The 21149-nt window shown below is 41.5% G+C and overlaps 2 protein-coding genes across 5 annotated transcripts in view; both read right to left on the bottom strand.

Moving 5' to 3' along the window:
- Nucleotides 1–2226: 2226 nt before the first annotated feature.
- On the bottom strand, nt 2227–7146 carry ARL2BP (ARF like GTPase 2 binding protein). Of its 2 annotated transcripts, none has more exons than XM_006214516.4 (6): nt 6811–7146; nt 5996–6057; nt 4428–4534; nt 3357–3442; nt 3038–3134; nt 2227–2425 (listed from the first exon to the last, which is right to left on the bottom strand). In XM_006214516.4, the coding sequence occupies exons 1-6, from the start codon at nt 6846–6848 to the stop codon at nt 2324–2326; spliced, it is 492 nt and encodes a 163-aa protein (XP_006214578.1). In that variant the 5' UTR covers nt 6849–7146; the 3' UTR covers nt 2227–2323. The 2 variants fall into 2 exon arrangements, with proteins under 2 accessions (XP_006214578.1, XP_072823525.1); XM_072967424.1 differs by lacking the exon at nt 6811–7146 and adding an exon at nt 6396–6733.
- Nucleotides 7147–9112: 1966 nt separating this feature from the next.
- The window catches only part of RSPRY1 (ring finger and SPRY domain containing 1), a 40002-nt gene continuing 27965 nt past the window's right edge, over nt 9113–21149 (bottom strand). For all 3 annotated transcript variants that reach the window (XM_031680626.2, XM_072967412.1, XM_072967413.1), the window contains exons 11-15: nt 20740–20851; nt 18632–18734; nt 18109–18261; nt 13883–13987; nt 9113–10483 (exon numbers count right to left, since the gene is read on the bottom strand). In XM_031680626.2, the coding sequence (XP_031536486.2) occupies nt 10387–10483; nt 13883–13987; nt 18109–18261; nt 18632–18734; nt 20740–20851 (570 nt within the window). In that variant the 3' untranslated portion in view covers nt 9113–10386. The remainder of the gene's footprint in view (nt 10484–13882; nt 13988–18108; nt 18262–18631; nt 18735–20739; nt 20852–21149) is intronic.

Raw genomic sequence — 21149 nt, 5'->3', positions numbered from 1 at the left:
GCATCATTGGTCCTGTTTTGAAAAACTGGGAACCCTTAAATATAACTAGATTCAACCAGTTGCAGATGAGCTACTCCGTTATGAGGGGGTGGGGGATTAAGTCGGAGACCCATGTCCCTATTTGGCCTGGGACAGGCCTAGTTTATGCCTATTGTCCTGGTATAACTATTAACAGCAGCCCTTTTTACTCTCCAGTGTCTCAGAGTTTGAATAATAAATTATAGTTATTCCAGGATCAAACCATAAAGAGTTTAGTTTTAAGTAAGATCAACCAATTTTCTTTTGAGGCTTAAGAGAAAAAAAAAATCCTACACAAGTCTGACCAGGTTTCTGACACCCTGAAATAGCCTATTTTGGTGGAGACGTTAACACGCTTTGTCAAATAACTACCTTTGGTGCAGGCCAGTGCCTCTCCCGGTCCTTAGCCCCTGCAGTTTGGATGAACACTGCTTCCCACGGGTGAGGAGGGCCTAAGCAGGAGAAGGAGGCAAGTGTGTCCTGAGGTTGGGGCTAAACATCGGGCCACGCCTGAGCCCCACTGAGGGTGGCACATGATGACATAAGTCCTGGTGTGGATGGAGAGAGAGTTCTAGTTTAAAAGAAATCAGGAAGATTGTTTTCTAATATGAAGCTACAACAGGCTTGCTTGCCTTTTCCTCTGAGTGGAAAAAAATGGAAAAAGAACCATTTACCTTGTTCGCTTTTTATACTTTCATCTTTGGATTTGTCCACTTGCCTTTTCACAACCAGACTGACCAGGGGGTCTTCAGCAAGTGCTTCCAACGTACTGGGCCTGCAATGGGCAGTCCCCTTTACAGAAAGAGCAAGAAGGGGAAGCGAGGCCAGCAGAGGCAGTGCTTGAAAGCCGCCTCTGAGCATGCCTTCAGCTTGAAAGACCCAAACATGGATAACCCAATGGTGGTGGCTCAGCTATCGTAAAGAAAGGGGATGAAGCATTTAGAGTGATGGTTTCTGTAAAACACCTGAAACTTTACTCACGTTACAAAAGCATTTAGCAAGTGCCATGTCAGGATAGAAAAACACATAGCCTGTAGCTCATCCTTTAAAACCACAACAGCCAAGTGAAAAGTCAGTACAGATTCTTATGTTTACTTGAAAAAAAATAAAAGCAAAAAAAATAAGGTACACTTCAGGAATTGAATTACTATGGGTTTTCTTTCTAGAGAGGTGACATCCACGTTTTCTGGCCAGCAATATTCTATTAGACATTGTATTAAACAAATATACTCAATCCAAGCAGACAGATGACCAGTCAAGCTGTCTGCTACCTCCTACTTGTGCTGAGCTAGACCCGGGGAACACCCTCTTGGGAGGATTATTCTGACAGCAAGAAGGAAGTGCAGAGCCCCTACCCCAACAGAAAGCCTAGGGAACTGACTTATACAGAAAGTGTTTTAAGGAAACCTGCACAAACACTAACATGCGACAGGAAAAGGATCCCTGTTAGACTACTGCACATGTTCACTGGTGCCCAGTAAAACAGGAACACCAACCAGAAAGCATTTTTGCTCTCACAGCGCTAACAACTAACAAGCACACAGCATATAATACTTTGATCTTGAAGTGGGTAATCATGGAAGTTCCAAGATTATATCCACTAGGTTAGCCTGAGTATTCATCTATAAAAATATTTTTTCAAAAGTGGGTAAACGAGAATTATACAAACAATGGGACTACATCAGGGCCAGCAGAAGACAGTGACAGAAGGACTGCAAATGTAAGACTAGGGATTGATGATCACATGTAGCTTTTAGGAAAAGGACATCTCTAAGTTGATTCCTACAGCCAAGACTGGCTATGATAGTAGGAGCTTCAGAAATCTTCACATGGGCAGCTTGCTTGAATAACACCTTAGTTGAAACACTCCCAGTTCAAAGCCCCAGTGACGCTCAGGACTGAAACTCTGACCCATATAAAAAGCTGTGAGTACACAAAAAGCCTGGTGGGACATGCAAGGCCTCCTGGGCCAAAAGAGGGTTGGTGACTGGGTTCTTCCAAATGTGGACATACCAACATGTATGCTGAGGAAGGGCCCCCAGGTGGAACGCTGGACTTAGAAGCCCCTGGGAAAGATACCTACTCAGGGAGGAGTACTAGGGTTACTGAAGAAAAGAAGGTGTTTCAGGAGACAAGAAAGTATCCCAGGAGGGTCAGGTAATTTTCTAGACCCATCAATACTTAACATTAATGAAGAATTGCAGAAAAGTCAGTCCAAGGTGTATTCTGTCATCATTAGCCACAGTCTCTCCCAGTCCATTGGGCTGGTGACGTCCAGAAAGAGCCCATTACCTGGAGGTGGGACCTAGGACCACAGATTGTTCTGGGAAGCTGGCATAGAAGATGATTTGCACAACGAAGTAACCACTAAACCGCTGCTTAAGTCCACTCCCCGGCCTTCTTTTTCCTACACAAGAAGGGAAACAACTTTAAGAGGCAAGAGATGGGGAAAAAAGTCCTTTCTAGCTCAGAACCCACTTCTGGCATGGAGGAGGAGATGGGAGGGTAGCCACCAGGGAGCACACAGGAAGGGCAAGGAGGTGATTTTGTATTTTTGTTCAGCACTGGCCCTGGTCACTTTTAGAAAATGCTCTCAAGGAGGGGAAAGTATAGCTCTGTGGTAGAATGTGTGCTTAGCATGCATGAGGTCCTGGGTTCAATCCCTAATTACATCCACCTGAAAACCAAAATGGAAAAAAAAGCACCTGTCTTCACTGAAAACCATTTGTTTTTCCTGCATTATAGGAAAGCCAAAGCAATTAGACCTGCTTTTTGGTTTTGTCATTTTGATTATTTAGGGACCCTGTTTTACCAAAACCATGAGCATGTAATTCCTCATTAAGGGATCCGGGCCCCGGCCAGAGAAGGACTGCAGCTCACTCTGCTGACACGTTTCTTGCTGCCAGGCTGATACTGGCCTGTCTTACAGGGAAAAGCACAGGGGTGTGGTTTGTGCTCGACAGGTCCACCTGGACTTTCTAAGTGGCTCACTGTGGCTGAACAGGCAAGAGGGACTTACTGCTCGATAGTCCAGAAACATTTCTTTAAAAGCCAGAAAATCCGTAAACGTGAGCAGCATGTCGAAAATGTCACCAGCCACTTCATCTTTATGGTGCCTGCAAAAGAAAAGGGTGGCTACTTCACAAATGAATGACGACACAGACCATCTCTGAGATTCCCTTCAAAGGTCTGGAGGGCCTCCCACCCACGACCTAACCACTTAGTGCTCTAAACCTTGATGTTCAAGCACTGGTGGGGGGTGGGGGAGGAAGGTCTTTTTTTCAGAGTGAAGAAGGAGAAGGGTGAGAAAAGGTAAATCAGAGTCAAGCTCAACTCACTGTAAAGTCGTAGTGAAAGCCGCCATGTTAAATCCAGGAATCCGCTCCAAGAGCTGTTCTTCAATATACTTTTCTACCAAAGAAATCTAACAGTGGAAAGAATCTTGGTCAGATCGTGCTTTAGGAAAACAAAACTTCTTTTCAGAAAGCCTGCCCTTCAGCCCTTTGCAAACACTTCCTAAGAGCCTCTTCTATGTGCCTAGCTTGGTGACACCAAAGAGAACCCAAACCCAGCTCCTGCCTTCACTGAGCACACGCCCAGTGCCTGGCCCACCACGGGAGAGAGGCGGCCACAGGCAGCTACACTGTAACAAGAGGAATGCTCCAAAGTAGGTCGGGACAGGGAGCAGCAAGGCTCTCACTCCTCATGGCAGGGAGTGAGGAATGAAGCAAGTGGGGCTTTTCTTCCTGGGTAGATGGAATCTGTGCAAAAAGAACAGACAAAAAGGCATAGTGTTGGAGGCAATCACAGGTTCCTTCTGAGCTGAGGCTTGGCTGAAGAAACCTTCACTGACTCTGCCATGCTTCTGTATTAAGGAAAGAAAGTCTTGGAGGCTCAAACCTCTTCTCAAACAGATGAGATCATTCTAGGAGGCTGCACAAGGCCTTGGCATAGTGCAAAGACCCAAGGGTCAAGAGTCGAGGTTCATGGGTCCTAGTCTTGGTTTTGCCACCAATTAGTTAATGATCCTGGTCTTGGTTTTCACTTTTAACTAACAGTCATGCATACCTGACTGGATTGTGTAGCAGGAAAAAAATGGTGTGTGAAAGCCAAAGGTCGAAATTATACAAATGCAAGGTGTACTGTACTGTAATTGAAAGCAGGATTATGATAAAGCCAAATATCTTTTAAAATAGAAGATAAAATCATTAAGTATTTCGAAAACCACCCCATGAACTGTGAAGGGGAAAACAACAGGAGATGTAAACTAAACCAGATTCTAACTAGAATTCCTGGCAGAGTGCTGGTGGCAGATTTTAAAAGTTGAGTAAATTTCAACATCATCTGACCCTAAATTCATATTTTAAAGAAACCCTAATCTCCAGTAGGAGAACTAGGAATCCACTTACATATTCGTTAAAAATAGGTGTGTAGGTGAGCTTATTCTCTTCTGTGTCTTCAAACTCCTGGTAGTACTTGTCCATGAAATTCCTCTGTAATAACTGGAACTCATCATCTGAACCACAATAGGAAAAATGTATTCTTTTTAATGGAGATTAGAAAACCATTCTGATTTACAAATAGGTAGGAATTATATGCCAGCCGAATTACTTTCTCAATGGCCAGTCTCTAGCATAAGGAAAGCCAAAGGTGTTAATGTGCAGCCTGGGCGCATGAAGAGTATTCACACTGTTGCACAACCACCACTGCCATCCTCTAGTCCATTTTAAACACACAGACATCCCAGGGTGGCTTGGGAACTCCCTCCCATTACTTCTCCACAAAGGAATGAAAAGGTTCTCATAAGGTAATTTCAGCAGCAGTGGTGGAAACAGTGTAGTGACTGAAGGGATGGGCTCTGACAGAGGCTAGACTGCCTCAGCCACTTGTAACTATGTGATCTTGGGCACGTTATAAATTTCTCTAAGCCCCAGTTTCTTCGACTGGAAAATGCAGATGATCAGGGTCCCTATCATATAAGATTGCCAGGTGGAATCTAGATGAGAATTTTCATGTAGAGAGATTAGTTCCTAGCAAACACTTACTAGGGATTAGGGAATTTTAACAACCAAAGAGAGTATTATTTCTAAAAATAAAAGGAAAGCTTACCAAATGACCTAGACTTTGGGATAAGTACCCTGGGCTTACAGAAGGCTCACTTCCCCCCACAGCACAGAAGCCAAAAGAACTCAAAGTACCCTCAGCAGTCCCCACAAATCCTCAGATCCACATGGGATCTTAATGCTTAATGGTGAAACAACTGTCTTTGGGGGTTAAGGACATGGATCTTTACAAGACCTGAAGGTACAGGTACAAAAACTTGGTCAGTGATTTTTTACTAACCAAGACCAACAAATACAGCTAGTAACATCAAATATAGTGTTCCTTTCCTCATTTTCAGAAAACTTAAGTCAGCAGACAAAACTTTCTCAAGTTTTTCTCTCCCACATATTTGTCTTAAATAGTTGGTGCCTGTTACTGCTTATTACTTAGCAGGGCTTATGGATGCCAAAATGAATCCACAAACAGGAACTCGGAACCTATGGAACTAGCTGAAGTATGATACCTTGTTCCTCATGGACATGTGTGCTATGGTTATAATATTACACTGCAGTTTATGTACCAAACATACTAAAACTCAAGACTAAAAAACAAAATTGCTCTTACTCTCTGAAATAAAGTAGGGTTAATATTTTCTAAAGTTTTGCCAAAAGCTCTGTAACTTCTAGGTGCCCCGTTACCTGTATAACTCCCTTCTGGGCACTGAATCTATGGTTATTAGTTGTTTTAAGGAGTATGGGGCTATATGCCTCTAAGACAAATCACAGTAAGGCTTACTTCGTATTATAGTATGCTACCTTACAAATTATATGCAGTTTGATGCTTTCTCTCTTTTTAAAATTAACTTTCCAAATTGATTTCAATGTCCTTAAAAGCAAGGGTCTAAAAACTAAAGAGCACAGGTAAGGAAGCTTACCCATGATAATGTCCTCTAAATATCCAACCACGGCATCAAATTCTGCATCAGAGGCGGAAGAGCTGAAAAAGAGGCCTGAATTAGGTTCTGTTGCAAATAATTCGCTTAAAAAAATGTATTATGGACATTTTCAAACATGCACAGAGGAAAAAAGAACAGCAAAAAACTTTCATCACCCAGCTTCAACAATTAAGAATGATTACCGTCTAATCTAGCAACTCTAAACAGAAGAAAACACACTTGACCCATCTGTAACATCAAAGTTGAATCATGTCATGGATCGACTTTCAGAAAACCTGACATGAAACAAGGAATTACAAAAGGGACAGATAAGAGGAGCAAAGACTCGCATAGGACATCTTAAGTCTCCTCCCATTTATTTCCTTCGGGATCTACTCACCGCATCTTCGTTATCACCCCACACCTATCTGCTTGTGGGCGGGCGTAAACCTGGTGCGGTCGAAGCTGGCCAAGGGAGGCAGTAAGATCGGGAGTCCCTGGGGGAGTGGGGGAGTAGGGTGGTGGTGGTGGGGTGGTCTGACCCTTGGTAGGGCTTCGGCAGCTCAAACCCGCCAGGTTTTGCTGACGACTAAGGACTGGAGCAGGGGTATTGTGATAGAGGCGTGTATCATCGCACGACAGCACGCTGTACTCCTGGCCTCCAGGCCTGAACTTGACGGTCGCAGCAGCGGAATCGACCGTGGAAACCGAGATGGAGCCTTGTTGGTCCCCACACCCACCTTAGACACCCATTTTACATCGCGGAGGCCGGTAGCCGGGCTTCCAGCCTCCCGGGCCCGGGCGGCGTCACTTACAAGGACATCGCGAAGCTCTCTTCCTCTAGGGCGTCCATCGCCGCCGCCGCTGCCGCAGCCGCCACATACACCGGGCGCGGGCGAGCGGGTGCAATGACGGCCTCCTACCCTGCCCGCGGGCAGGGCGCAGCCTCCTACCCAACCCGCATCCAGGAGGCCTCGCCGCCGAGGCCACGGCCGGCTCACGGCCCAGGGCGGGAGCGCCTACGCGTAAGGTCCCAGTCTCGAGCTCCCTGGCTACCGCCACGCGCCGGCCGGGCCTGCACGCCCGACCGGGCCTCTCTACGTGCGCCGCCGCAGCCGCAGGGTCCGGGCGTCCGTTATCGCGTCCCGCCTCCCGTCACCATGGACACCGCGACCTTTCCACCGCCTCGCGGCTCCCGGCAGCCAATCACAGGCGTGTGTTTCCGGACGCCAGGGGCGGGGCAAAAACAGGGAGAGGAAGTCAGGGAAACGGATGGAGGTCGCGAAGGGACGCTGGATGTTAGTGGGCACGTTTGGGGCGAGTAAATCTCACGTCGCCCCTATTTTGAAGCGGAAGGAATCGAACCCGAGAGCCTCGATTTCCTCACTTGCAATTTGGGAATGAATTACAAGATTTAAGAAGATTAAGTAATTTTAAAGCGGGTTTTAAGAACACTGTAAATTGAAAATAAGAGCCAATCACTTAGCTTTTGAACCAGATAATGCAGAGATTTGCGAGACAGTTACTCCCTCTCCTGGAAGAAAAGCCCCACTGCAGGAAGGGGATGCCTTGTAATTTACATCATAAATATAATATTCACCCCATAAAGATTATTTGGCACTGTCTTCCTGGGTAGTTAGGCAAGATAAAAGTTGACAGAACCACTTTGAGCAACACAATCAGGTGACTTTGCTCCACGAAAAGTCCCCTCCAAAACTGCCAAATTCTACGAAAGGATACTCTAGACCTGGTTTGTCCTGATTGGATCATTAGACATTGTGTCTCTATGCATTACATCCTTAAGCCGAATATATAGTACATGTCTAGAGGGATATTAGGTATGGCTTAGGTTTGATCTGGGGTCAAATGGCCAGTCTTAATGAACTGACAGACATCTTAATGGACATAAACTAGATGTCAGTGGAATGTGGAATTAAAAATGGTTACCATGACACAGTTGTATCCAGGGTGAAGTCAATTCTCAGAGGTACTACCTCTGCTTAGCACGAAGTAGAAGGCAGGCATCTAGAAAGGTTTGCTAAATAACTGGGCCGAGTTCTGTTTAAGTCAAACACTGGTCACACAGCTCAAGGCAAACTCAGCAAATTTTCTCGTGACCTACTTTCTCTATAAGCCACACTTCTGCTGGACTAAATAAACTTGCCCACACATTCTACTGCTAATACATATATGGGATCAGAGCGGTGGAGGAAACTTGATTTCGTCTGTTCTGGTTATCTAACACTGTTACAAGTTATCCAAAAACTTACTGGCTGAAAAAAATTATTTTGCTCACTAATCGGCAATTTGGTCAGGACTTTGTAGGGACACCTAGTCTCTGTTCCACTTGGCATCAGTTGGGGCAGCTGGAATGGGGCTAGAGAAGTCTCTTCTGAGAAGCTTACTCTTGTGGCTGGCAAATTAGTATTGGCTGTGGCAGCTCAGTTGTGGATGTTGGACAGAGGACTGTTGGGGGAAGTGGGAGTTCCTCTCCATATAGGTCTTCCCAGGGATGCTTGGGTTTTCTCACACCATGGCTGCTATGTCCAATATTTGAAGAGACAAGAAACAGAAGCTGCCAATCTCTCAAAGGCCTAGCTCTGGGAAACTGGCATAGCAACTGGTCAAGCAAACACAAAGCCAACTCAGATTTAAGGGGAGGGGGCATAAACTTCATTTATAGATGGGAAGAATGTCAAAGAATTTGTGGCCCTCTTTAATCCACTTCACCATCTCTGGTACTAAGAACAAATGGGAATAAAGATAATAGGTACCTACTTACTCAGGCATGTGCCAGATACTGCACTAAACATTTCAAAACACATCGTCTCAAAAATAAATAAATAAATAAATAAATAAATAAATAAATAAATAACACATTGTCTTCTTTTAAAATACTTGAAACCCTATGAGAAAGAAACAAATACCCAAAAGTTATGAAATCTTAATCAAAAAAGGCAACAATTGTTTTATTTCTTCAATGCAAATTACTGTATTCACCACAAGCTAAAGAAGAGAACATATATATATATATATTTATATATATTTTTGAATTTATGGAAGACTAAAGACATGGAAAAAAATCCAGCACCCCAACAAGTACAGCCAGGAAGGAAATCAGCTCTGTAATGGGACAGTTTAATGAACTACAAACGAGAAAGGGTGGGAAAGGAAGAAAATAATGTGCATTGAATTTAAGACACTGTAAAACTCAGAAGACATATTTACTATTCAAGTATAAACTCAGTAAGGACTTGGCATAAATTGAAAGGCAGCTGCTGAGGTACACCATTATAAAATAAGTTCTATGAATTTACAATTCTACCTTCCAATTTTCTGGGAGAAAAAACCAAACTCTTGAAGGTCTTCCTCAGAGACCCTGAGAGGGAATAACACTTTTGATGAAGATACAGTCAACAATCCATGATTGAATTTACTATTCAAAAACATGTATTTATTTTAAACAATAGGAATACGTGCTCTCAGACTGTCCTCTAAGAGTTTTTGAGACTAGTTCAAGAGTTGCAAAGTATATTACTTCCAAAAACAATACTGATTAAAAAAATTTCTTTAAACAAAAACCAAGAAACCTGATTTGATGGTACCTTAAAAAGACCCTAAATACCAAATTTTCTCCAGTCTAACATTGCAATTAATTTAGGAATTCCTCCTGCATTGTTAAAACATTTTTTTCTCACAAAATGTGGGTGCTGAAATTGGATAGAAACACCATGAATGTGAAAATACCACCAATTTTCTGTAGTTAAAAAAAACTAGAATGTTCTTTGGAATCACTGAAATACAAAAATTTGGGGTTTTTTTTCCCTACAGTCTGTGCACCTTCTTTCAGGCCCTCCATGTTGCTTGTAGTATTGACCTGTGTGATTCTAGTTTTACAGCTTCAAGTCTTGCAGTGCAATATCCATGCTTAACACAACCGGTGGCTCTCTGACCATCGGGAAGTTATGCTTACCCCAGAAACGCTGTCATTTACTTCTCTGTAATGACTTTTGCCCAAAATAAGAACTTTAGAATATGAGACAAAACATCCTGTGTTAAACAATCAAATGAACCCAACCTGGAGAATTCCGGTGTGGTTTCAGCACGCAGGAGGGCATGGTCTCCTATTGTTTTTCATGGAAGTACCACAGGCCTAGCTGTTAGCATTCAGCTTTCCTTGGCCTTAAGAGGAATTTCTCAGGGCTGGCAAGTTGGGTTAGATTCTAGGAGAATTTTGTCTTTGACAAACTACCATTTTTTAGCATAAAATCTGGCCATGGCTATAAGTTTCAATGTGCGTACAACTGATTAGAGATTTTTTTTCTTTGTTTTTCTTTTCAACATCGGCTGGAATAGAGTAGAAATAAGTCCATGATGCTTCTTCACATGTGTCATGAAATATGAGAAATCTGTCTGACTCTAGACACTATTTCTTTACGACACAATGGGCAGGTCTCCAGTTGCAAGGCACAATCCATGCACAGGTCACTGAGGAGAAAGACATAATAAATGCCAGTTAGGTCAATGCTTCAAAAGGTCAAACTGACGAACTGGTGACTCAACCTAAAATGTTAATAAGCATGTTAAATGAAAGGGTAATAATCACACGTGACCAAAACATAAAGTAAATAGATAAACAATAAGTCTCTCTCCAATTTCTGGTCCTCTATCTTCCTCTTCTGAAGAATAAGTTAAAAGTTCATGTGCATTCTTCCAGAAAGCCTGTATGTACACAGCCTATAACATACAGTAGTGTATGTAGGTAGGAGTGATACGCTGTTTTTTCCACTTATCCCAATATCATTTGCCAAATAGTCCATCTTTCACCACAGATATAACATAATGCCTTTATCATCTATTAAATTTTTATTTGTAATTAGTTCTGTTTCTGGGCTTCTATCCTGTTACATTCTTGTATCATTCTTTTCATATACTAGGACCAAACTATTAACATTTTTAAAAATTGAAGTATAGCTGATTTATAACATTATATTAGTTTCAGGTGTACAACGTAGTGATTCAAAATTTTTATAGTTTATACTCCAATTAAAGTTATTTATAAGATACTGGCTATATTCCCTGTGTGGTATAATACATCCTTACAGTGTATTTATTTTATACATAGTAGTTTGTATCCCTTCTTAATCCCCTGCTCCATCTTGTCCCCACCCCCTTCCCATTGGTAACTACTAGTTTGTTCTCTGTCGGTTTTTGTTTTGTTATATTTATTCGTTTGTTTTATTTTTTAGGTTCCACATGTAAGTGATAACATGTAGTATTTGTCTTTCTTTGTCTGACTTGTTTTACTAAGCATAATACCCCCCAGGTTCATCTATGTTGTTGCAAATTTAAGTTATTTTCGTGTATTTTAAGATGCAGTAGGTAGGGTTAGTCTTCTCCATAACTCTTCTTTTTTCAGAATTTTTTTTGCTTTCATAGCATTAACTTTTAAATTAGCATTTTGATTTCCAGGGGTGGGGGGATGTCATTTTTACCTGGACCAAACTTAGAGTTTAGGGGAAATTGTCACCTTTACAATACTTAGAGGTCTTCCTATCCAAGAACAGATCCATTGATTCAAATCTTTACATTCCTTGGTAGTTTAAAAGTTTTCTTCAGATAGGCACCACATATATCTTGGAGTGTACTCTGAGGCTTTTTTTTTTTTTTTTGACTACCGTAAAAGGGATCTTCAAATAATGTTCTAATTAGCTGCTATTTATACATAGAAAATCTATTGTTTTAAGTTATTTTTTATAACCAACTAGCTTATTCAATTGTCACACTGATTCTAATAAGCTTTCTTTCAGTCAATTCTCCTGGTATTCAGGTATGTAATCTGTCATCTCCAAATGATGATTTTGCTTCTTTTTCCAGTTTTAATCCCTTTTCTCTTTCTTGTCTAACTACCTTAGATCATACAATGCAAGTCATAGTGCTGACAGCAAGCATCGTTGTCTTGTCCCCAGCATCTCTTGAAATGCTTCCAGTGTGTCACCACTAAAAAGATGCCAGTGTTTGGCTGAGATATATATGTCTTTTATGTATTTTTTTAATGTCTTTTATATTGTTAAGGAAGTATCCATCCATTCTTATTTTATACTATTTTATTCCCTATATCCATTTGTTTTGTAGCATTCCATCCATTGGGATGGATACTGATTTTTAACAAATGCCTTTTCAGCATTTTTGGAGAAAGTGTTAATTCCTTACTCTCCTGTCCCTCGGCCTATTTGAGTAAATTATCTTTTTTTTTTTAGTAAATTCTCTTAATTTCCTATACTATGCTATCCTTTGCATTCCTGAAACAAGCACACCCTCTCCCCCTGTGGTTGTGTTGCTGGGTCCTATTTGCTAATAATTTATTTAGGATTTTTAGATTTATATTCATAAGTTTTCTTTTCTATGTGCGTTATCAGCTTTTCACATGATTATCATACAGGCTATGTGAAAAGAATATTGTGGTTTTCCTATTTTCTCTATGGTCTGGAGAAGTTTAGATAGCATCTATCTATTCTCTGAAAGTTTGGAAGCATTCACCTGTGAAGCCGTCTGGGCTTAGTGCTTTTACGGGAGAAGGCAAAGGTAAGCTGTGATAATCACCTCAATTTCCTCTATGGTAATAGAAATGCTTAGATTTTCAGTCTCTTCTAGGGCTTGACTTACATCATTCAGTTTAGCTAGATTTCCTTTCTCACCTCTACCCTTCTAGAATTGCTGTTGCTGAAAGTGGAGCTAAATTTTCTTCTCATTTTTTTAATTTCCTCTTGCCGCTCTGTTTTGGGTATCTCTAGGATGGAAACTGGTTATACTTAAGATACCTGGCTCTTAAGTTTTTAGATTTCAGCCCTCATTCATGAGCCCTTACTATGTGTAAAACCACCAACAAGGGCCAGAGAGCTCAAAGATTCTGATTCAGAGATCCAGACTTTGAGGAGTCCTGCGATGCAGAGTTGATACAGAGGAATAATCACAGCTCAGTCACTGTGCTTTTCTTTCAGAAGAGAGACTGGTATAGCTAAGGGTTAAACAGGCAAACTCACTGCTTGTATTTCCCTTACCAGCTGATTAGACAGCAACCCATTTCATGAGATGGCAAATGTATAGAGGCAGAGTCAGGGGCCCAGGCTGAGTCAGACCTGGGGGAGATAAACTGAGGCCCATCAGTCCAGGCTCTGATCTCCTAGGAGACCTGGTAGCTAAAGTTACGTCAAGAATAAGAGCAAGGCAGGCAATGGGATGTGATGAATTACAGGAGCTGGCCTACAACATCAACACAGGGACTGCTCACATACAGCCAGCACGCGTGCCTGGGCCAGGCCTGGGCCAGCACACTGCCCGACTCCTAGTCCCCTCACCAACCTTAGCTGAGATGGCCTTTTTTAGGGACTGTCTTCCCTGCTGCTCTTGCTGATGTTTGGACACTCTGTTATACAGGATCCAGGCTTCCCTTTGAGTTCATCTCACAAACTGAAATTTGGTGAGATGGCAGGAAGGCACTGCTTTCTCAATGGTTAGGATGGTAAGTAGTAAGTTAATGAGAAAGCTCTAAAACTAGAGGGGATTGCCCAAGAGGCTCATAAAGAGCATTAAACCTTTTACATTTTGTGAATGAAAACTGTATTAAAAATATAGTCCTGAGGAAACAAAATAAAACAAAACCATGGGCCTTTCATACCAAGCAGCTGTTTCTGTTTCCTGTACTTTCTGGAAGACGGCCCTGTACTACTTGGCCAACTCTAATGTCTCATTGGGCCCACTTTGGATATTACCAACCTCAATGAACAGCCTTGTAACTGGTAACACTGTAAAGGCAATTCAAGAACAGGGTGAAACTTTGTCTAATGGAATGTACAAGAGAGGAAATAACCACACAAACCCTCTTACCTGTGTCCACATGGCTTCAATTGTGTGTCTGCTACCTCATCGCAACACAGGGAGCAGCAGTTTTCCCGGATACTGACTTGCTTCAACAGAGCAAGACGCCTGTGCCTGCATAGAAAACACAGTTTGAACCTATTTTGTCAACAAATAAATGGGGCCTGTTAGCAGTGATGCATACGAAAGACCTGAAAAATACTCCTGTACATGTGTGTCTACTATTCCTTAAGCTTTGTTCAGGAAAGTTTTCACACAAGACATCTCATTTCAACCTTACGATGATTTTCTAAAATAGAGAATGAAGGAGGTATAGTCATTCCCATTTTACAAAGGAAAAGGACAATGATTTGCATAAAGTCACAGACAAAGAAATGATTTGCGTAGGTCACACACAATAAACAGATTCAGGAATTAAATTCAAATCTTTTGGTTCTAAGTCCAGTGCTCTTTTTAATTTATCAGCAAATTTTAACCTCTTAAGTCACACATCTCTAAGAGTGTGATGAAAAGCACAGAGCGTCTCCCCCCAAAAATGTACACACACAAATTTTCATACAATTTCAAGGTGTTTATGGTGGCCCGTCATAGTCACCCTCGAAGTCCAGACACCTCAGGTTAGAACCCTTGCATTATACCTTCACTCAGCTTGGAATGGAAAAGCAGACAGGCAGAAATGCTCTGCTGAAGGCATAGCCCTGATGGATGCGCAAGAGATACACGAAACTGTCATTCAATTCACAGAAGGCCTTACTACCTGCCAGGCACTGGTCCAAGCCTTGCAGATTTAGCGTGGAGAGGACTGAAAAAGTACCCTTGCCTCTGAAAAGAGCTTACACTCCAATGGGGGGAAACAGATTTGTTAATCAGATAAAAAAGATATTCAGAATTTTAAATGCTAATGAACAGTATGAAGAAAAATAAAGCAGGGAGGAAAATAAGGAGTGTGTATGTGCGAGGCAGGGAGTTATAACTTTAAATATGGCAGCCAGGGAAGGTCTCACTAAGATGACATTTAAGTAAAGACCAGAAGGGAGTGAGCCTTAAAGGTCTTCTAGTATGTTAATAAGGCGACTTTCAGAAAGCCCCCTAGGCACCTAAGGATGGGGCTGGGAACCAACCAGGTGATTAGAGGGTTGGAACTTTCAGTTCCCTCCTCCCTCTCCGGCCCCACCTCCCAAGAAGGGAGGGAGGGGGGCTGGAGATTGAGTTCAGTCATTAATGACCAGTGATTTAATGAACTAGGCCTACATAATGAAGCCTCCACAAAAGCCCCAAAGGACAAGGCTTGAAGAGCTTCAGGTTGGTGAACACGGGAGAGGCAGGAAGAGTGGCACACAGATAGCCTGCTTGCTCCTGAGTTGTATTCTTTTATAATAAATCAGTAAACTATTAAGAAGTAAACTGTTTTCCTGAGTTCTGTGGCAGTAGCTCTAGCCAATTAATTGAACCTAAGGAGGAGGTCATGGCAACCTCCAATTTATGGCCAGTTGGTTACAACCTGGACTTGCAATTGGCATCTAAAGTGGGAGAGGGGATGCAGGACTGAGCCTTCACCAGTGGGATCTGAGCTATCTCCAGGTAAAGAGTGTCAGAATTTAATTAACTGTCTGGTGGTGCTGGAAAACACATTGAGCCCTTCTAGAGGCAGGGATAATTCTAGCTGCAGAACATTCTAGTGCAAAGACCCTGAGGCTACAACAGTAGACTTGGTATATTCCAGGAGCAACAAGGAGGCCAGGATGGCTGATACAGCAGGTGCTTACAGAGCCTGGTAGGATTTAAGCTTTTACCTTATGTGAAATAGGAAGCCACTAGGTAAGAGTCTTGTGAGCAGAGACGTGCATGATCTAACTTATGTTGTAGCAAAGTCATTCCGGAGACTGTGCTGAAGAGACTGAAGGGGGTTAAGGCAGGAACAGGGAGACTAGTTCAAGGGCAGGACAAAAATAATCCAGATGGGAAATGATGGAGGCTTCTACTGTGGTGGTGGCAGTGAGAGGGACAAGAAGTAGCTGGATCGGGGATATGTTCTGAAGGCACAGCCTACAGGATTTGCTGAGGGATCTGATGTGGAAATGGAAGTAAGTCATACACTGCCATGTCAAGGCTACTCCAGAATTATGGCCAGGGAAACTGGAATGACATGGAGCTATTAATAGAGATGAGGGAAGACTGCAGGAGAAGCAGGTGGCTGTAAGTGGATGACTAGGTGAGTATATGGTGCTTCACTGTACTATTCCTTTTTTTTTTTCCTTTGTGGGTATTTAAAGTTTTCCATAATAAAAAGTTTAAGGAAAAAAAAAGGAATAAATGGAAAAACTACAGACAGAGAGTATATACAACATACAACAATTTACAAAATCCCCAGCAGACACAGGGCCACTGATCTACCTCAAAGCCAGAAAAGAATACTATTCTAATGAGTAAAAAGATACCCTTGAATATAAGCTTTTGGAACATGGGCTGAAAATATTAATGGCATAGAAAGCAATTTTAGGCATGTTCACACTTAATGCCTTAATTTGTAATTAATGCAACTGGAATGTTAAGGGGAGCAAGGTACCAGCAGGAGCTTGGCATTAAGGTGGCCACACAATTAGTCTCCGACAACTCCTCTCTTGGTGTCACTGTCAGACACAACGAAGTCTAATGCAGCATAGACGTGCCCTAGCTTGTAACTCTGCTGGTTCTTATCCAAGCAGACTGCACTGTGGGTGCCAAATTGATGTGGTACCATAAGAGTATGTAGAGGCTGTTCATAAAAGAAGACTTTCTGACAGTTGGTACCTATTGCCATCTGACTTTTGGACAGTTTACTTCTGTAGGGGCAGTTAACTAAATGCTAAAGCAGTCTTAACTAGGGCCAGCCTCCAGGGGAACTCTTAGATGGATTGGTTGTACCTTTCAGGGTGTGAGAAGGCAGACTTGTCTATGGGCCACATCCAAGGAGACAGGCTATGTGAAAACGTAACAGGGTATGACAAACAGAGGTGTTACTTCACACTTTCATCAAGAGGAATTTTAAGTCCAGAATCCCTGTCATGCACCAAGACAAGAAAAGTCGAAGGGAAGTTCAAAGACTAAACCTCTAACCCCTGAACTGGGATGTAAGTGGCCCTTCTGTTCCTGGGATATAAGGAGGCTCTGCTGCTGCAGGCAGGGCTGCCATCACTATGTGACATTTTCTAGTTCAACTGGAAACTGCAGAGCCATTCTCAAGCCTTGGGACACTGAGTCCAAGGTAAAGCACAGTCCAGAAGGGCTCTTTACAGACCTGCTTTTTGAGCCAGAACAGGACCTAGGATCACACACTATGTTATAGACACCTCTGAGGGCATAAGGGCCCAACACTGGCTATGCCAGGGCCAGTGTGGTCTCCTTGGCTGCTGAGAGAGACTCTGTCACTGACACAACACATGTGGCATTAGTAACAGGAACGTCCTTCCTCACAAAGGCCCAACAAGCTGCTCTATTAAAAAGTGATAAACTTTGGCTCATACTGTGAGACAAGCTTCAACTTGAAGTAATTACCAGGAAGCAGATGGAATCTTTCCCAGCTTAAGGAAAAGACTATGTTCATCTCATAAGGAAGAAGAACAGGCATTCATCCAAGGCGACAATTAATGCCAATCAGTCTTTGGCAAACAAGGGCTGTGAAATTTTATCCAAGATGGCATTCACTGTCCTAATGGTTGTAGAACAGTGTTGGCATCTTTGTCACACAATAAAACCCAACAATAAGTCTGTTTTAATAAATCCAAGTCTGTTAAAAGATGTACTTGGTTTCCTAATAGTCAAGATTTTTACACTTTATATTCAAGTGAAGCTAGTTTGTAGCTTTTTGTGTATGTGCATGGGTCATACTGTCTGATTTTTATACCAATGTTTTTTAGCTCATAAAACTTATTTAAAGTGCTCTTTCTTCCTGGGTTCTGTAACATTTTAAATAGCAATAAAATTATCTGTTATTTAAAGATTTGGTGAAACCACCTGGGTCTGGTGCTTTTGGGGGTATAGCTCTTAATTTTTTTCAATTTAATTTTACAGTAATAATTGGTTTGTTTATCTCTCTTCTGTGATCTGTTTTAGTAATTTATATTTCCTAAGAAGTCATCCATTTTACTTAGGTCTCCAAATTTTTTGTAAAAAGTTGAGAAAGTCTCTTAGAAATTGTTTTAATTTCTTATAAGATGCATGTGAAGGTCTGCAGATAGCCTAAGCAGATTCCTTACCTTGGCAAAATGATTTTCTCTTCAGCTGTTAGGAAGGCGTAGTCATTAAAAGTGCTAAATTTCATAGACGGTGGATATTTGAATGGTTTTGCTCCAAAATTGAACTCACATTGTTGATATGACATGAAACTAGCTGCAGCAAAAAATCCAGATCTACAAATAAAAATGAGGACAGCGGTCAAGAGAATTCATAAAAACAAAGTAAAGCTCATACATAAAGTGGTTTTCAGAAAGTCAGAGTGAAAGTCAGAATGAGTCATACTCTTGCAGAAAGGAAGGGTGACAGATTCTGTTTACTAACCTGGACAGGACTGTGAACCAGAGAACAGTCTGCTCTTATCTTCCTATATCAAACTCTAGGATGGTTTTAGGTACGACCAAATGGGTCCCCAGTTAACCCAGATAAAATGGTTTCTCATCACAACTGACTACATAAATGGACAAAGTTGTTATTTTTTTTTCCCCTTGAGAAAAGTACATTCCATGCATCTACTCACATTTTTGACTGAGAAAAGGAACTTACACAGTAGATGAGAAGACTTGCTTCTCAGGAGGCAGCTGGTTACCATTTAAAAAGAAGATCATCTGTTTTTCATTCAAGTCTAACAGAAATCCTACTGTGTCTCCTAGAAGATAAAGTGCAACACTGTTAGACATCCTAAAGGATTCTGCTGTCTCAAGGGTTTTAATGTCACTGCATTAAGCCTGCTTTTGTAGCCATGCATTCAACATGTTCATCTTTCTTGTTTCTTCTGCAACTGATACCCTTCATACCAATACTTTAATGTACCATTCAGAGGAAAATGCTGCCAGTTAATGTATGAAAAGCCGTCAATTGTAAGATGCATCCCAATTTCAAAGACGTTAAAATGGGGAGGAAATGTGCATTTTGGGACCAGAAAACATGGTAAGATCAAAATCACGGGCTTCTTTGCCTCTCTGGTGAGAGTTAGAACTCCGTGAGGTAAAAACTGCCTCCACACATTTTTTTTTTCCTAAGGCATTCATCTTCACTCAAAGTTCTTGTTTTTTAAATTGTCAAAGATAAACACATGAAATTACACCGTGATGACAAAAAAAAAAAAGAACACTAGTAGAAGAAAATCTGGCAGTATATAGTAAAAGCGTTAAAATTCTGTATCCCTCTCGCCAGCGAAGATTCACTTCACTTCTAAGGATTTATTCTGAGAAAATCCAGAATGGTTTATACTTTTTTAATAATAATAATTTTAAAAGGCAAAAATGTAACTGTCCAACTGTGAGGCATCGATTAATATAATACTATTATATAAGGGAATATTGAAAAGCTGTTAAAAATAATGTTATTTAAATAATCTGGAAAGCTGTTCAAGGCATAGTAAGTGTAATGACAAAAAATATATACACCGAATTGTGTTTTTTAAAAAAATCTCTGGATGGAGGAATTACAAGGGATTTTAGTTTCACTTTGGTTTTCAACCCTATTTTCCAAATTTTTATAATAAACTTCAATAATCCTTTTAAAAATTATTTAAGAAAAACAAACAAGGCAGTCTTTGCAGATAGTGCCTCTATCTCACACTCTGTTAAATGAAGAAGTTCTATGTTCCTTAAAGAACCTGCGAGTCATTAAAATTATGGCTTATGTAGGCTTTTCAGGTTTTTTACTTTCCCACACTGTCAATTAGTTAATTAAGAGGAGCTGGCCCCTCAGGGCAGTGGTCAAATTCTTGCTCTCTTAGCAAGCCTGAAAATTCAGTTTACATTTATAATGCTGACTGGGGCGGGAAACAGAGAGAGGGCAGCTTGGAGAAGGAGCCTGGCTATATCCCCTATCTAGCTCTAATGCTGGGAATGAAATTTTTCCAGAGGTTCCATCCCCTACTATATGACTCTTCGTCTTCAGAACAAGGCGGGGTCCCAGGAGGCCCAGTGCTATACCACCTGCCAGCAGGGAAGCCCTGTTTTCACTGTATGTTTATTTGAGGGTAAAAAGACTCAATAACCTTAATTAGACTAAGGCCTTGGATATTGCAAACTGCTTGGAACAAAAATTGAATGCGGCAAAAAAGATGCTGTTGATAAGATATATTCTTTTTTTTTTTTTTTTTTGGATAAGATATATTCTTGCTAAAATCCTAGAGTCATGATTGAGAGTCCTGGTAGCCTATGCCCTCTACAGCATCCCAACCTGACGCCTGGAGAACTGAGGCTGGGCAGAAGTGTCTGAGGCCAAAAATGCTTGAGTCCTTCTTAAAAGCTGCTCTAGTGGCATCCAGAATGTGTCCACTGAATAGTGCTGATTCTCTGAAAACAACCTCATTTATTGGCATTACAATTTCAATGTCCTCAATATCTCCATGGCTGCTTTGATTCAAGACACATATCCAGAGAGGAAAATAGAATGATAATTTTCCACTAAATTAAAAATAGTTTATAGTCTGAAATATTTTGCTAAAGGAAGGGCTTGACCAGAGGTGACTATCAGGAGGGTACTGTTCACGTCCATGGCAGGGGATACAGATGCCAATATCCCTTTTCACATTTAATCTTTTTCCAGTAAAACATTTTAAGGCCTAACAGAAGAGATGTCTCATCATAACCAGATGTCTTAACCTAGTTGATAAATTCATGATGGAGAGGAATGAATACCTTCTTTCCAACAGGGGTGTAGGTGAGGCTTACTTCTGGCATTATACCATATCAGCTGCCGGCAGCCATCATACGCACAGGAGTATTCGTCGTCCCCAATGCCGTAGCCTTCCTGGGGGGAGACAGGGCCCAGAAGATTAGCAAGGTTCTGCCTGCTGTGTTCTGGGAAAAAAGAGTGTGTCTTTTATAATCATTAACCTAGTGGCTGGAATTTCTAAGCTTTTTGGTTGAAGGGAGAGTCTACGGTTCTTGGAAAATACTACAAGTCTGATGTAGAGTCAAAATAGACAATGACTTCACCAACAAATACTTTCCAAGTTTATGTTCTGTGTTAAGAGGAAATAAAGGCTCACAGAAGTCAACCAGCTTGCGCAAAGACATATTACTAAAAAGTCAAGTTTGGATCTTGG

Source organism: Vicugna pacos, chromosome 9 (genome assembly GCF_048564905.1).
Source record: "Vicugna pacos chromosome 9, VicPac4, whole genome shotgun sequence".
Lineage (NCBI taxonomy): Eukaryota > Metazoa > Chordata > Mammalia > Artiodactyla > Camelidae > Vicugna > Vicugna pacos.
This window is presented reverse-complemented; position numbering and strand designations above follow the sequence as displayed.